This window comes from Fundulus heteroclitus, unplaced genomic scaffold (assembly GCF_011125445.2).
Source record: "Fundulus heteroclitus isolate FHET01 unplaced genomic scaffold, MU-UCD_Fhet_4.1 scaffold_36, whole genome shotgun sequence".
NCBI lineage: Eukaryota > Metazoa > Chordata > Actinopteri > Cyprinodontiformes > Fundulidae > Fundulus > Fundulus heteroclitus.
Window position 1 is genome coordinate 1,600,505 of NW_023396770.1, and position 17,320 is coordinate 1,617,824.

The window sequence follows — 17,320 nt, forward strand, 5'->3', positions numbered from 1 at the left end:
ACCCACCTCCCTCCTCCTCCTTCTCCTCTTCATCATCCTCTTCCTCCTTCTCCTCTTCATCATCCTCCTCTTCCAGGAAAAAGTCACCTTTACATCAGGACCAAGCAAAAGCCTGAAAATGCTGCAGTAAGCTGGTTCTATCAGCGAGCTACGCCTCAAACTAACACTTAGTCTAAGCACCTTTTGGTTCTACTTCAGAAGGCTCTGGTTTCTGTTTGGTCTCAGTAATAAAAAAAAGGTAAAAAATAAAACAACTGAACTTCTGTTCTGAAGCTGAAGACATCTGGAGCAGTGAGGAGCTCCCAGTAACATCTGGCCACTCTGCTGAGCTCTCCGGATCTCACGTCCACACTCCTCTACAGGTGACCCCATTGATTCGCTGACAGATCTAGCTCTGGACTTTGACTAGGCCATTCCAAGACTTTAGCTCCCCTCTGCTGAAGTCCTTCTGTAATTGGTCTGGACGGATGCTCCGACTCACTGTTGAAACTCCTCTTGTCTTCACCTGAAGGTTTAGATTCAACTGACTCTTAAACTGTTAATGGATCCATGCATTGTGATAAAACACCAGTCCCAGCTGAGAAGAGCGGTCCCACAGCATCATGCAGCCGCCACCATGTATCACCATGTGCCCTCCACAGCAAAGACCTGGTTCTGCTGCTCCTTTGGTGTTTAAATCTAGATATCATCACTCAGGTCTAAATCTATCGTCTCTGCAGGCTTTTCATCCAGTTTCCTCAGATTTAGGACTACAGGTCATTGTTTTTAATTTAGCCGTAATGCAACCATCTAACAGCAGCTTTTTATTTTATGTTTCCCTCTTGCTTTGTAAAGCAACACACCTTTAGATTTAAAGATGCAGGTGAAACATAGAAGTGTTTTCCACCTCAACACCATCCATAAAGTCTGACGTCCACTTTTAGCTTTTCTGGGAGTGTTTGTTTGTACAATCATTTTTGCGCAAGTTTTCTGACAGTGTTGTAAACTGACTGCAGATTTTCTTCTATTCTAACTTGAACAATGTACTTTTACCAGAATTTCACAGTATTTGTTTCTCCTTTGTCATAAATTCATTCTCTTCTGCTTTTACAACTTAAATTAACTTTTTGTAGTGTGTAAGTCTGTGGTGTGCTGCGTTTCTGCCACTGTCACGCCCTGAGTTTCCCCATTGTGGGACAGTAAAGATATTTCTATTCTATTCTATTCTATTCTATTCTATTCTATTCTATTCTATTCTCGGATGAGCTTTATTCTGATGGCCAGATGCTCCAAAAGCTGCTCATGCTGCCCTCTAGTGGCCGTTCGAAGCGTGTCTGCTGTTTGCAGATCTAGTCATTATTGTCCGTCGATCTGAATCAAACCGACAACCCTTCCTGTTGCTCAAAGGTTTTCGGCTGCCAATTAAAGATTTCTAGTTACTAACAAAGAAATAGAAGGAGAACGAAAAAAACAAACTGAACTATATTTAGTGTTTTATTTTATTACTTATTATTATAGTTTAAAAGTGACCTGATGTAGATCTACTGCTACTGCTATTGTTTCTGCTGCTTGTGTCTGATTGGAGGAAACCTCACAGGTGAGGTGATAATAAGATCGATCATAGCGGTGCAGGTAGTAGCCTTGCTGCCTTGCAGCAGGAAGGTTCTGGGTTAGAATCCCAGCCTGAGTCTGCATGTTCTCCCTGTGCATGTTTGGGGTTTCTCCTGGTACTCCAGTAATAATAATGTTGTTTGGTTTGATATTCATCTTTTCCGGTATTTAAAAACCATCTGGAACCTTCATCCTACCTTCGGAAGAAAACCATCAACCATGAAAACGAGAAACTTTTATTTTGAAAAAACTAACAGGGTGGGTTCTTAATGCCTGGTTTAGGTCCATCAGTGATGCAGAATCTGAAATGACTGCCTGTAAAAAAAAACTTGAGATTGTTATTTTAAAGATGATAGATAATAGTTTTATTTTGAAAAGCTTTTTTTCTCTTAGAAGTTTAGTTAACCTAATATTGCAGAACATTCAATTTGCAGTAACTTAAACTATTAATAGATATGTTTTATCTTGAAAATTATGTGAGTGTAATTTTTTCTGGACCGCTTGAGTTCAATTAATGATGCCAAACCTAGACGGTAGACACCAGTATAATAATAATAATAATAATAATAATAATAATAATAATAATAATAATAATAATAATAATAATCTCATCCTTACTGTTCTTTGGGTGTGAAAAAGAGCTCTTCCACATTTTCTGAGCCATGATCCGGGTCGACTGCTGTCATCAGATCAGAGGAAAGAGGAAAAGTTAGGACTGTCAGCTGGTGAGGAAATGTAGCGTACAATCATCGTAACACAGGATGAAGAGATTTATAGTAAGAGTACAGAAAGCCTCCAGCGAGCCAAACTCTGCAGCTCAGGCTCTGCAGGCCTTGAATTGTTTGTTTTACAGCATTAACTCAGGCGTGTGGTCTACAAAAGCTGCTGGTTATGTAAGAAAAGAGCCGAGCTCCTCACATGACTAACTAAGGAGGCCTTTAGTCTAAATGTGGGCATCTAAAGGACAGCAGGAAAATTCAAAACAGCTTAAAAAGGAAGAACTTACCTGAAGATCAGGATGAAAATTCAGGATTCAGGAGTCAATCTGTGCCTGTTTCCTCCTGCTGATGTCTAACGCCTCCTTAGCATCTCCTCCTCTCATCCATTCTCCCCCTGAAACTATTTCACTTTCATTTTGAGCCACTGCATCATGCAACCATGCCCCCCCTGCTCCTCCTCCTCCTCCTCCTCCTCCTCCTCCTCCTGTTGCTGCTGCTTGGCACACATCTGAGTGAGACAGAGCTGGAGCTGATTTAAAGGAGAAGACTTGATCTAACTACCTTAACCTGATTTAATGACTTTTCTAAATAAACCTTCCCTGGTTTTCTTGTTCTAAGATGTTTTTCTGATTGGGTTTTTATTAAATGTTTCACATAATTTCATCAAAAATGTCAGATCTAATCTAATCTAATCTAATTAATTAATTAATTAATTAAAATGTTGTGGAGGCTGTCCTCAGCATTTTGTTATCCAGAAATAAGTACTGCAGCTTTGGGTCACTCTGTCTTTACAAACATTTGACGTTTTAAGTAAAGTTTAATAAATTGATTAAATGGAGATTTGCGTTTTGAGTAAAGGTTGCTGAATAAATTTGATCTCATTTACTTTGGAATGAAAGAGATTGGGTATTATTGGGTATTACAAGATGAATACTTTGTGTAATAATTTTCGTTGGTAAAATGTTGCCCCTAATTAAACTAGAAAGGGTCTCCATCTGCATCGGCCCCCTGTGCTGGCAGCAGTGATCTGTACCATTATGGAACATCAGTCCAGGGGCCAGAAATGTCATGTCTGCAGGAAACAAGAACATCCTATAATGTAGAACAGATTCCTGGGTCAATGTGAGCTTCTGTGCTTCTGGTTCTGGTTCTGCTGGAGGTTCTCCTCCTCCAGAGCCTTGAGATGATGATGTGAATTGGAGCTGTAGAAATAAAACTGAACTGAAAAATTTAATCCTCCCCTAGAACCTGAGGGACACGTCATCCTTCAGTAGATCGTCTCCCACCAGCTGTAGCACCGGTTGTTCTTTGTTTTACTGATAAATTACAGATTTACTCATCCATGAAGCCGGTAATATTTGTAAAAATCACAAGAATGTTAGAATTAATCCTGAAATAAATGGTCAGCCAGTGCATGGAGGCAAACACCAGCGAGATGTTCTCTAGTTTCTATGTACCTGTTAAAAATCGTGCTGCTGCGTTTCAGACCAGCTGAAGGCGTGACAGCAGACCCTGGCTAATTATTCTTAAAAGAGAGACATAATAATCCACTCAGGAGGTAATAAAAGCACATATTACTGATTCCAAATAGATTAGACAGTCGTCAGCATATAAATGTAATGAATTCCCAAAGTTCTGTTAAATAGTTCCCAGTTAAAAAAGTTACAGGGGAAACAGAAGTGAGCCATGAATGGAGCCTTGTGGTACTCCTCCAGGACCAGCTGAGGTGGAGTCACACAAAATAACGTCTGTCAGAGAGGCAGGACACATTCCTGCAGCATAAACCGGATAATCTGGGCTGTTCTGTCATGATGAGGGAACATCTGAGCCAAGAAGCACGGCTCCCTGCAGTTTCCTGGTCTGTCTGGGTTCCACAGATCCCCGGTGGTTAACCAGATCCCAGAAACCGCCACGTATGACGGGTTACCTGATGCTCATCCCAGGGCCGCTTGGAGAGTATCTCCTCCACATTAGAAAGGAGTCGGGGAAGACAAGGTAGGCTTTTAAACAGCTTATGGGATTTAATGGGGCACACCCCAAGAGGAGAACCCGCTACAGACCAAATACTGGAGGAACATCCAGTCTGGCCTGGGAACACGGTGGGAATCCCCAGAAGGAGCTGGAGACGGTTAGGCATGTGTGGATTTCTCCTCTGGCTTCTTGTTAACGCCTCTTGTTCAGCTCTCAGCTGAAGATGACCGGCGGACGGGCGACCGGATGTTTGGATGAGTTTACATAAATATGTCTGTATTTGGTGCTTGACTGAAACTGAATCAAAAAGAAACCAAAAAAAAAACAAACAAAAAGCCCTGAAAGACTTTTTATTGCAGAGTTACCGATGAAGAGCAAGCCGAAGGTTTGTAGAAAATGAGCCAAACTGGAAGTGTTGCCTGTTTAGTTTGCAGATCACATCTTTGCCATGAAACAGAAGCAAACAACAAACAGACACTCCTGCAGCGCCTCATGCAAATCCTGCACTGAGTCAAATCAGGACGCCATGCAAAACTCTCTCTCTCTCTCTCTCTCTCTCTCTCTCTCTCTCTCTCTCTCTCTCTCTCTCTCTCTCTCTCTCTCTCTCTCTCTCTCTCTCTCTCTCTCTCTCTCTCTCTCTCTCATAATGTCACAGGACTTGGATCAGAGAGCAGCAGCAGCAGGTGTCTGCCGGATCACCTGGAGATCTCTGAACTTTCAGCTTTAATTCCAGCTTCTGCACCTGATCACCAGGTAAGTCTCCTGCTCACACTCTGGCTTCTGGTTCATCTTCTCCCATCAAAAGTTGCATAAAAACCCCAAAAACGAATCAATCATGCTGAGAGCTTGAGTGATTCGGGGTTTTTAGTCTTCATGGCGTTTGTTCTGTGCGCTGCACTTGTGTTTGTGAACTTAAAACATCCGTTTTAGCACATTTTTCAGAGCTGTCGTCATGGCGCCGCGTGATCAGACTTGTCCTCGGGTTCTGCGTCGGGCGGAAAAAGGAGCGTATTACTGGCCTTAAATAATCCAGGAGTTTCCAAAGGTTTAACTTACCTGCTGAATCTTGTCTCACCTGTCTGATACACCTGTTCTCCTCTACCCGGCGCCATCCAAACAGCGCCCCCTGCTGGAAGACCACATGACTCTCCCCACCAGCTGTTGTCTGGGCTCCCATCCAGGAAAATATTCAAATTTCTAACTCGTAAAAAAGCATCTAAGCGAGTCGCCAAGACTGAAACATTTCTGCCCATGAACTGATTTAAATGTGAGGCAGGGTCCAGCAGAACCACAGCAATCTGGTTATGATGGACACTTTACAGCCTGAATGTTCAGCTACGCTGCTGTGATAAACCTGAACATCCCCTTTTTCTTTTCTCTAGATAAAAATACAGTTTTTACATTTGTACCAAACGTGTGCACGCTGAGCGCTGTGACTGGTTGTGCATTATAATGATTCTGATTCTGATTAAAGACCAAATCCTGCAGCAGGTTCCAGCAACATGGACCCAAAGAGCAGATTTCCCTGCAGAGCTTTGCTCAGAGGCGACCTCTGACCCGTAAAGCTCCGGTGTGCAGGTCGGCAGAAGAGAACCGCAGGGGCGGATACAAGCACCGATCAGCGTTCCCACGTTCATTCTGAGGAACCGAGATATCAGGAAGAGGCGTGAGCATCATGGAAACAGTGAAACACGGCCCTGCAGGGAAACATGCGGTCATGTTTGCATGTGTTTCAGCCTGCAGACACACAGAGCCGTCTGTCTGCTGCTGGATCAGAACAACACAGGTTTATCACCTCATCTGCATCACATGTTTGCACCTTTTGTCAGATGACTTCCCTTTGTTCTGAGACCCCTACATTAAACTCAGCGCAAAAAAACTGGAGTGTTCTCCTTCCAGCAGGACGGCCACCCTGAACATGCAGCCAGAACGCAGATTCATGTGTTAGAATGGCCTAGTCAAAGCCCAGTCCTAAATCAATCTGAGGATCTGTGTTCACAGATGTTCTCCATACAAACTCAACCTGTTTTACTGAGAACGGGCAGAAATGACAGTTTGTAGACGTTAAAAGCTGTTGGAGACAAACCCCAGAAGAAATGCAAGGCAAGGCAAATTTAAGATAAGATAAGATAAGATAAGATAGACTTTATTGATCTAACAGTGGATAAATTCACGTGTCACATCTGCTCAATAATCAAAAGGTGCCAGAAGGAGGAAAAGGTGCATGATGTATATACAGTGTGTCCACATATATACAATCAATCAATCAATTTTATTAGTCAACTGCAATTTGCATTACAATCGAAATTTCAGTTCTAGTACAACCGTCCATCGGGGGAACGATTGACTGAGGCCTTGCGTTAACTGCCCCAGACCCCGCTTTACACGGGGTCCCTAGGAGCTGCCTTGTGGATACTGTGGATCGAGAAAAGAAATATATCACACATTTCAGTACAGAGACAATGCAAAGTGGTTTACTTGATTAAAATATAGGAAAATAAAACAGAATAAAAGTAAGTAGGAATAAAATGTAGAAACAAAATAGAACATGGGAGAATAGAAACTAAAAGCAAGCATTAAAAACAGTTGAAAGTTGAACTAATGTTGTTTCAGTAAAACAGTTTAACTAGAACAGTTAAAATCCTAAACAAATGTGTTTTTAACCTTGATTTAAAGGAACTTTTCCAGGTTTCTGGGAGTTTGTTCCAGATCAGTGGAGCATAGGAACTAAATGCTGCTTCTCCATGTCTGGTTCTGGTTCTGGTTCTGGTTCTGGTTCTGTAGAGCAGGCTGGAGCCAGAAGACCTGAGTGGTCTGGAGGGTTGATGCCCTGATAACAAGTCTGTGATGTATTTAGGTGCTAATTCAGGGATTTATAGACTAACAGAAGGATTTTAAAGTCTATTCTGCAGCCGGCCTGCAGCCAGAGAAGGTTCTACAAAGTTCTGACCCGGACGGGCTGATTTCTATTGGTGAAAAACTTAGAAAACCCACTCACCAAACCAGCAGCACCATTGTTTGTGGATGGAATGAGATGAGGTGTGGAAAGTTTTCGCGGTGTGAATACTTCTGCACGGCTCCGTAACATCTTGTTCAAATCTTAAGGAAATGACCTGAATCCTCCTGCTTTCTCTCACCAGCTTCCTCTCCCTGATTGGCTGGGATGACCAACAAGGTGATCAACACCTGGGACTCAACAGTGGGCGGAGCTCCATCAGAGGACGCCGCACCTTTACAGGTGAGACCTGAGTGACGGCTGCAGCGGCAAACAAAATAGAACAAATAAGACAGAGATCACTGAAAGAGAAACTGGGTTAGGATCTGGCCACATGACGATCCTCCAAAGACGGCGTTGAACCATCAACCTGGAGGGAACACGTTTGGTTGGACGGGTTAATTACAACCTCCAGCCTCTCCTGCTCACCTCCTCGTCCAGAACCAGCAGCTTTCTCAGCCTGGTTCATGCAAAGTTCTGGAAGCGAACACCCAACAGGCATGAGATGCTCATGGGCTCCACGGCAGAACCCTTCGGCTGCCTGTTCCAGTCCTTCTGTCATCAAAGTCTTTGTTTCACACTTTGGAACTGAATCCAGTTTGTGCTTTTATCAGTTGGACGGATGTTAAAATGGACCTATAAGCACCTGTCCAGGTGTAGGTGCACCGGGAAAAGGTCCTGGGTTCAAACCCCAGATCGGCCCAAATTAGATCTCCTTCATTAAATGTTTTCTTTGCTCCCAGAGACTTGACAGCACATTATTTTGGGTCAGTTGGTCAGTAGCTGCAGAGAAAGGAGCATCTGTAAGGATAAAGGAAGCAAGGTCTGCCATCGTGCTGCTACGCTCTTTTTCTTCTTTCTTCTTCTTCTCCTCTGGCAGGTTGCAAAAAGACAAACACAAAAACATTAAGCTGGACCCCCCCCCTCTTCCCCCCTCCATTGATGACGCGTGCTTGGCTCCTGTTCCTGTTCCTAGCTCCTACCTCCTACCTCCTAGCTCCTGGTTCTAGCTCCTAGCTCCTGCTCCTTGGTCAGCAGAACTCCATCAGGGAGGAAAGGAGCTTCAGCTGCTGAGCTGATTCCAGACTTTAACTCTGACGTCATTAGTGACGGAAACATGGAGGATGGAGTCAGATCCTACAGCTTTCTGGACATGAACTACAAAAAGACGCTCTCTGTTCTACAGATATTTTAGTTGGTTTCTGTGTGGAGGCTGTGCTGATATGTCATGGCATGCAATGGATTGTGGGATTCCTTATAGCTTCTTAGTGCCAGTAAGGAACTTCATGAGGTTCCTAGGCTAAACTAGCTGTGGGAGGAAGCATTCAGACAAATTTTTCTGCCTCCTTCCATCCCAACTGCTCTGTTCAGACTCTGATCATGGAGACCGCTGACACACTTCTGCTTTGACGTAAGAGTCCTGACTCTATAAAGGTATTCTGACTGAGCCTGTATGTCTGTAGCGCCCCCTAGAGGGCAACAGATCAAGCAGCTGAGAACCGGGCTGTGATCTGTCCGTGATGAGCTGTCCTGTGAGGCCTCGCTCTGTGAATCCTCCTCTGACAAACCATCAAACGCTGCAACAGGTGAGACCAGCAGGAGTCAGGAAGCAGCACTCTGATTGGCCCACTCCTGTTCTGCTCTCCAGGTGTTCCCGGACGCGAAGGAACGTGCTCCGAAGCTCTCCAAGCGGGTCCCTTCCATCGTGGTGGAGCCCACGGATGGAGACGACGTGGAGAGCGGAGAGCTCCGCTGGCCTCCTGATGACGCTGGCGGTGATGTCACAAAGCGGCATCAGCAGGTGACAGGTGAGGGCGTCACACGCTGACGTTGAATAAACCCACCACTGACCTCAGTGGCTTCAGCGGGTGCTTTCTGTTCAGGCCGACCCATGGAGGGGGCGGACCCTCAGGAGCTGGTGATGGGCGGAGTCTAACACAGCCAGGTGAGGAGGCAGAGCCAACACACCTGAGAAGACCTCTGGAGGCGGAGTCCCAACACCAACAATCAGTGGACTGATATATTAATGAAAAAACCTTTAAATGTATTCATGTTATTTTTATTGGTATTTTTTGAGGAAACTTTGTCCTATTTGCTTTAAGTGCTGTTTTCACAGATCAATAAACAATTTGTTTGAACTTGGGGCTTTTATTTTGACAGACCAAAGCAAACACAAAGCTTTATATCTTAGTTGAGAAGTTGTTCGAGCTGCAAGGATTTTTTAAATAACAGGTAAGAGCCATCGTCGTCAAACCAAAACCTTTCTGCGTCTCCAAAACGTTCCGGACCCGTTTTCACAAAGAATCCTGAGACCAGACGTCGCTCCCAGTGACGCCATTTTGGGAAACATTGACTTCCCAGAATTCAAAGATGTTTCTCCTCCTCGCTACGATAGAAATGTCTGCTGTCTCCTTCCTCGGAGTCGCTCTGTGGCTGAGGCTCCTTGGCATGAGGTTTCAGGCTTAGTTAGGAGCTCTCTGGATGCCTAACCTGCTGTTTGTGTTTTGGTGTCTGTTCCTTATTTAGCTTCAGACCAGGTTGCTATAAATTATCAACCTCTCTCTCAGCTATAACTTCAACATCAGAGCTAAACTACTGACCTTCAACCCGGGTCCAAACCATGATCATTTAATTGTAATCAGGCGTGATAAAAACTATTTAATTGCTGGTCTGTTGTTTTGGTTTTCTTCAGGTTTTTGGAAGTGTTTATAAATCCCTCCTGGCAGTCGCCGACATTTCACTGACGTGTTCAACGAGTGACTCAATTACTCCACGCCTGCAGGTTCTAGACCATTAACGACAAATTAACTGAATTTCTTGGGCCGAGGTGGGACTGTGTCATTGTTTTCTTATTAAAGTCTTTCCTCCAGAGTCGCATCAAAGTCCTACACCCTTAATTTCTAGTCTTAAATCTTCTTAGCGAATATATAATTTAATCAGCAAATTAGGATTAAATTATCTAAAAAAAAATTGTGCTATTGTTGATTTTTACAGCAAATATCTGAAACAAACAGAAAACATCCAATAAATGTAGAAAATAATCAGCAAACTGATCCAAGAAAGAAAATATATTATAATAATATGAAAACTAGAAAATTTCTGAAGAAACTTAATAAGGTGCCCACCTCGTGGTGCATACTGTACTGTCAAAAATATTAACAGGAAGTAACACTGCGAATTTCAGGTTCCTACGGTCTTCACAGCCCTCGCAGCGGCCGTCGAAAGGTGCCATGTTAAGTCAATGGAGCATGTCCCTAGGAGCCTCAGGCTAGCAGTGTTGTCATGGAGACTCCCTCACAGCTGCAGCACTCTGTCATATTGATCATTACCTTTATCATGTGGGGTACTGTGTTGAATGTGTCATTTTAGTGTCTTTGGAGCATTTCTGCAGCAAAAGGGGTAAAAAATGGATGTTTGATACCTCCTAACATGGAGATGCTTTATCTGACATGGCCCAAATGTGTTGTGGAGCTTTCTCTCTTAGCTAAGTAAAGACTCTGTCAAGCAGAAGTTGGTAGGACCTTCCTAGAGCTACTTCCGCTAACAAGGTTGTGTTCAATATCACTGAGTGATGGTACACTGTTAGTTTGGTTCAAATCCTGTACTGCAAAGTGCCTCAAAAAGGGTGCAAATTCGTAATGTCACCAAAGATCATGGATCAGATCGGCCTCCTTTAGCAACTCAGCCTCACCACATCTGGGCCCAGAACTCAATATTTGACCAAAATGGTGTGTAGTGCCATTTCCAACAGGTGGGTGGTGCTGTATTGCCCGGGGAGGGGGGGGGGGGGGGGGGGGGGGGGTCGTGTCCTTGGACTCCTTTTGGAGTCCAAGGCCCAATTGGAAGATTTGTCAAAACCAAAAAGGGACAGGAAAATTACACATGCCTGATAATCACTGGAAAATTTTAAAATGTTAAGTAGAAGTGACTCTGCAAATTTCAGATTCCTATATTCATCACAGCCAATGCAGTGGGTGTCAAAAGTTGCCACTCTATTCCAATGGAGCCTGTCCCTGACCTGTAGTAACCTCTGGCCAGCAGAGTTCTGTTGTCACGGAAACTCACTCACGCCTGCAGCTGGCCAGTCTACTTAAGTGCAGAGACTTTTGGTCAGAGTATGTCTAATTGGATTATAATGGGGGAACGTTGACTTGAACAACGATCGATATTTCGTGAACCGTAAGTACTAGAGACGTAATTCAGTGAGACAAAGTAAGGGTTTTTGCTGGAAATATTTTAATAAAAGCGTAAAATATCATGATATAAAGGGGATTATTTATGGAAATGCAAAAGTCCTTTAAAAAGGGTTCCGAACAAATCGCTCTAGCTGAAAAAGAATGAGATAGCAAAATAATTCTTTCACCGTGAGTATCAGCAGGCTTTGGAGGACAACTGTGCTTACTTTTATGTTTGTACAAAAATCGGTGTAGGCATGGCGACGATCTAAAAAAGTCCATCATTTGGGGGGAAAGAGGTCTGATCCTCTTTCAGGATTTTGCACATTCCCGAACAAATTGTTCCTGCGGCAAAACTGTAACAGTTATCCACAAAATTCCTTTTTTGTCAGTGCCAGAAGGGTCGGGACATGCATGTGTAAAAGTCTCATGCCTGTACATCAAACGTTTTAGGAGTAGCGACGATGCGAAAACATGTGATGTTTTGGATTTTCAGATGTAATTTTTCAAAACCGCTCCATAGGAAATGGTTTTGGGTTTGTGGTGGTCTGAGGTGATTTGCGAAAAATCTATAAATCCTACACCAATGAGGGTTACATTTCCTGAATCCAGACAAAAATACCTACGTTTTGATGTATAATTTGTCTACGTAGAGTGAAAATTGAGCGAGTAAGCTGAAGTTGTTCGGAGTTTTGAAATCTTTGAAAACGGCAGAGTGGGCCACTTTGGTAGCTGAAGAATTCCGTCATTGACTTTCATTATAAACAATGATTCCGCTGATTTTTGGACATGAGCTTTGAGGAGTAACTGTGAAGAGACGATAAAAGATATCCACATCCGTTTTCACTTCTGGGTAGTTCAAAGATATATCTACAAACTGGAAGTCAAACGGTTTTTGTAGGTGAAAGCATGACGATACAGTACAGCGTTGAAAATGGTCATTTTGTGGATTTTTCGAGGCTTTCTCTGTACCTGACGCCATTCATTTCCTATTGAAGTGGTTTTTCGTTAATTGCGTTGCCATGGTAACTCGAGACCCCAATAAAAGTAATAGCACACCATTCCCGACCAAGCCGGACGTTTTGATACCTATATTGTTGGGGTGCACGCTACGGTTTGGGCCGCATTATTTCCGAAAGGTGCATAGTAATAGGTGCCCCCATGCAAATTCATTGGAGGCAATGGCAGCTATGGCAGCAGGACATGACTGCTCCATGCTAGCTTGGACTAACGGACCTTTTGTGGTTTGTTTGCCGTGTAAATACTTTAGAAAAACAAGCAGCAGTTCACCAACAGAGTGCATGGCGTCAGTTTATTACAAATGACAGAATGATACAAACAAATCATGATAAATGAGAGCTCAGATATGTGAAAAACCAAGGAAAGTAAAAACTGTTTGCTAGAAACAAACATCCGTCTGGAGCACCATAATCTGATCGGATGCATAAAAAATAAGACAAAGAGAGCAGGTGTTTGGTTTTCTTCAGCTCGTTGGTTCACAACTGCATGCACTGCAACAAAACAACAGAGCACATGGAGCCCCAACGACCAATCAGCTGTAGCAGCAGCCGTTACATCATCACAGCGTCGGCCAGTCAGGACTGAGATGTGTGCAGGTGATTTAAAATAATACATTCTCAACTGTTGCAGAGAAAAACAATCAGAATAAAAGGATAAATATTCAGCTCAGCCCATATTCTTCAGGTGTTTGGTCATCCGATGGAAAAAGTGCACATTTGGTGATCTAGCATCGAAATCTCACCTGCCTGGAGTTACAGGAAACATGCACTTTATATGAAAGGTACGCCATGACCGATTTCTCCAACTTTAACACTTCCAGTCAGCTGTTCAGTGAAACTACGGAAGCCCATTTGTGCCACTTGAGGAGAAGAGTCGCAGTTTTAAACGTATAAATATGACTTTAAGCGCTGCAGTTATGAGAATCCAGGTCATATTTCTGAATGTTGTACAGGATGCTAAATCAGAATTATGAATTTCAAAGCCGTATTTTTGAGATACAAACTAATAAAGATGTGATTCAATGTTATGATTTTGACTTTTAAAGTCATAATAATAAGAAACAAATTAAGGATTATGGCTTTTGATGTTATAATTTTCAGATTAACATCATACACAACCATAATTAACCACCTTAAGTATTTTTTTTACTTATGCTTGTGTTTCACAATTATGACATTAAAAGTATCTTTTTATGCTTTTGTATCAGATGATTAACTTCAAAAGTGAAAATCAAGACATTAAGTCTTGATTAAGGCAAACATTTTATTTCTTTAAAGTGTTTTATCTGGGTTTCCATAGATAGTATTTCATTTCTTTTTGTATTTCTACAGCATAATCTCCACAGTGAAGTTAGCCTAGTTGGGCTCTAATACTGCAAATGGGGGCCTGTCTACATCAGACAATACACAAAAACGTCCCATTCAAAATGCTTTATACCTGTCTGCTAAAGACAATAAAACCTGAAAAAAAAACAATGTTGTAGCATTAAACACAGAATTAAACACAAATTAACTGCCGGAGTTCCCCAGAGCTCAATCATTGAGTCTCTGTTGTTTGTCTCCAGGTTTGGAGATTAACCTATAATGGACTATTTTGGTGTCAATTAAATGTATTTGTTTCACTAATTAAAAACACCTTAAGATTCCCTGTGAAACAATATAGCGACATTTTACATAGCCGTGTTCACAAACTACTGGTATAAGATGGTTTGGTTGAAAGGACACAACAACCCAAACATTTTCCTGATGATGGCGTCAGTCTCACCCTGTTTTCAGCAGTTATGCTAAGCTAAGCTAATGAAGCCAGGAGTAAACCGATTCATGAGTCTATCTGGAGATGAACAGGATAATTTCACCGCTTTGCTCTGCCTGTCCAGCGCTCAGACAACACAAAGATGGAAGAACGACACAAACGTTAGCCCGGCACACAGCGACTACAGCACAGTCAGCAGCAAACAGACGCACACAAACACACACATCTTACTTTACACCGTCGTTCCAGCGAGGGGAAAACTCTAAATACTCTGCCGTACAGCACTTCTCTAAAACTGCGATGCACACGAGGTTTCCACACAGATGTGAGAGTTGTTGCTCAGGAACATTAAGTTAACTGCAAAACTAATGCAACGAGCTTCAGCTCAAAGTTGCAGCCTTAAGAGTCAAAGTAGGGGGTGTTGGTGGGGAAAATCTGGGAATACAGCTTTGCTTTCATTTAAGGGGCAGTAATCTAACATTAAAAGGAAAATTCAGAGGGATTATCCACCTAAAGTTAAAAGGAACTCGTTTGAATGTTAAGTCTTTTTAAGACTAAATATTTTTCCACCTGAAACAACAGGATTTTAAGCCCAAATGAAGAATCAGTGCAACTGGAGATAAAACGATCAGTAAAAATAACTTAATGTTAGGACCAATCAGCAGATGATTCATTCAGATTCAGGTCTGAAGATGAAAGGCTTTGGTTCATTACTCTGATTGGTCAAGGTTCGACTGAGACGATAGCTGCTTTGTCCAATCACAATCACGTATTTCTCCAAAAACCCTGTCCTTTATTTTGAAGAGATTCAACGGCGGACCAGTTGAATTACAGATGTGGATTCTCAGTTACTAGTCTTTATTCCTCTGGGTTAAATTTATTGACAGGAACCACTTAAATATGTCATAACTCACAAACATGGAGAAGCTTTCATCACAAAACCGTGACCCGTTATCATCTATGCTGATGATACCATCATCTCTAGTCCAAAGGTGAACCTGCCTGTCTATCACTTTGCAAACAAAGACCCAAAAACAGAGCGGCAGAAATATGATTCGGGCAAATTGAAGGGATATTTGGGAATCTGCTTTTCCCACTAGGATTTGTGGCATTCTAAAAACTACCAATCCTGCATTTTTCAGTGTTTTCTGTAGTGAAGGGGGAACAAACCTCCTGGCTAAAATCTTCCAAGCTTGATAATCCCTGGATCCGACAGTTTTATACGTCAAGGGTCTTATAACATGCAAGTTATTTACCTGTATAACATATTTTGGTCACTGAGGTCAAATGTGAAAAGTTATTCTCTCATATAGACTCCAGTAATTTAATATCAACGGCAAACTGTTATTTATAAGACAAGCAGCCGCACCAAAAGGCAGCACAGGACCCGAGCATTTCACAACTTAGACTGATTCATTCACTGAGTTTAGAGTTTTCCGTTATTTCACAGAGTCTCTCCCACATTCAGCACTCACAACATTCAGCTACGTCGAAGCTGAAGCAGCACAATCACAGCGAGATGGAGAAGGCCGAGAGCCTGGGTGCCGTTGGACAGGCAACAGAACTGAAAAACATTCAGTGGAATACGGCGCTCTGCAGGCGTTCTGCAGGCGTTCTGCAGGCGTTCTGCAGGCGGAGACGGCTGCGTCCTGTCTGTGAAGCGTGGCGGCAGCGTGGGACCCCTCTGACGGGCACAAAAGTAAGACTTTTGCATTATAAATATACACAGAATGCTATAAGGGCATTTTCTATCCTCTGTTCAAACGCGACACAACAGATCATCAAAGCACAAAGTTAATAATACACCTCTGTACAGGACTGTCCGCGTAACACCGGCGTGAGCAGCTGCTTCTTTTTGTAGCTTTGACTAGGTTTGGTTGAGCTTGTGCGACGTGAAAGCAGCTCTACAAAGAGACACTGTGGCCAATCACGATGTTCTTGTTCGGATGAAATCATTGGGCACAGATGAGAGGCTTGTTCTGGACAGTCTCAGTGCATCCACACCACCGCCGGTCCTGGCGAGCACGACACCCAGAGAGGGCGTTCGTGTCTAAACACAACACCAACTCCCCGGGTGGGTTTCCACTAAGCACCACAGTGGCGTGGATGCATGATTTCTGTCCAAATGTGCTACGGTTGCCCACTCAGGGCATGTGGTGGGACCCATCGGGCCCACGAGGCGGCCGCTTGGTGCTTTCGTTGGCGTTGGAGGTCCGGGGTTTGGTGGTGGGCTTCTTGTCCTTCGATGTTTGCCGAGTTTGAGGCTGAGATGACGTCCCCATGGCTGCCGCCTGAAGACTCCCACCTGGCTCCACGATGGTGTTTATGACTACAGGAGGAGAGAAAACATAAAATGTATCACCTAAAACAATTTAGAAGCCATAAACTATCAGTCTGTGTCAGATTAGGTCCAATAATGACATAAAGACATCATCAATGACCTTAGAAGGTTGGAGATTATTGCTACAGAGCACCTAACAGTCAGAGGAGCTGGACCCATCCCGTCCTTATTTAAACAAATCCAACTGTCTTTACTCAAAATATATTTATATTTACAAGAAAAATATATATTTTTTTGGATATTTGTACTTAAATTTCTTTATTAAGAACAAAGTGGAACCAAAGTTAAATACCTTGTTGTGTGAAACCCTTGAAAGTTGTGAATTTCTCAAATAGCAAATTTTTTTGTTGTTAAAAATACTGGACTTTAAGAAGTTAAATCTTCAGTGGCGTCTCTGGCATCATAACTTAAGTGAGGCCCAAAAACTCAACACCTACTAGCAGCAACAAATTTTTTTGTGATTAATACAACCTGACTTTGATCAATGTTAAATTAAACACATAAATTAGCATAAACCAACACACTAGAAAATCCATTTTATATAAGCTAAATGTAATTTAATTTTTATACATAAAATTATAAATAAAAGCTAACTCATAAAGTTAATTTATTGAACAGAAAAGATTTACATCAATCCTTCAACTAGCCAGCAAGGACAACAGACACTAGATTATTATATTATTATATAATATTTTGTTAGGATATCAACAAGGTCAAGTGGAACGAGCTGTTTATCCCAGAACTACATGGCACTAAC

General features: G+C 42.6%; 2 protein-coding genes across 8 annotated transcripts in view; one reads left to right on the plus strand and one right to left on the minus strand.

Moving 5' to 3' along the window:
- The first annotated feature begins 1,556 nt into the window (after positions 1 to 1,556).
- On the plus strand, positions 1,557 to 9,413 carry LOC118559884 (protein LBH-like). The gene is made up of 5 exons (XM_036130518.1): positions 1,557 to 1,576; positions 4,936 to 5,033; positions 7,421 to 7,518; positions 8,924 to 9,083; positions 9,159 to 9,413. The coding sequence occupies exons 3-5, from the start codon at positions 7,444 to 7,446 to the stop codon at positions 9,209 to 9,211; spliced, it is 288 nt and encodes a 95-aa protein (XP_035986411.1). The 5' UTR covers positions 1,557 to 1,576; positions 4,936 to 5,033; positions 7,421 to 7,443; the 3' UTR covers positions 9,212 to 9,413.
- A 3,330-nt stretch (positions 9,414 to 12,743) lies between these two features.
- Positions 12,744 to 17,320, minus strand: part of si:ch73-212j7.1 (centrosomal protein of 170 kDa protein B) — a 43,121-nt gene continuing 38,544 nt past the window's right edge. For all 7 annotated transcript variants that reach the window (XM_036130531.1, XM_036130528.1, XM_036130530.1 and 4 more), the window contains one exon: positions 12,744 to 16,551. In XM_036130531.1, the coding sequence (XP_035986424.1) occupies positions 16,367 to 16,551 (185 nt within the window). In that variant the 3' untranslated portion in view covers positions 12,744 to 16,366. The remainder of the gene's footprint in view (positions 16,552 to 17,320) is intronic.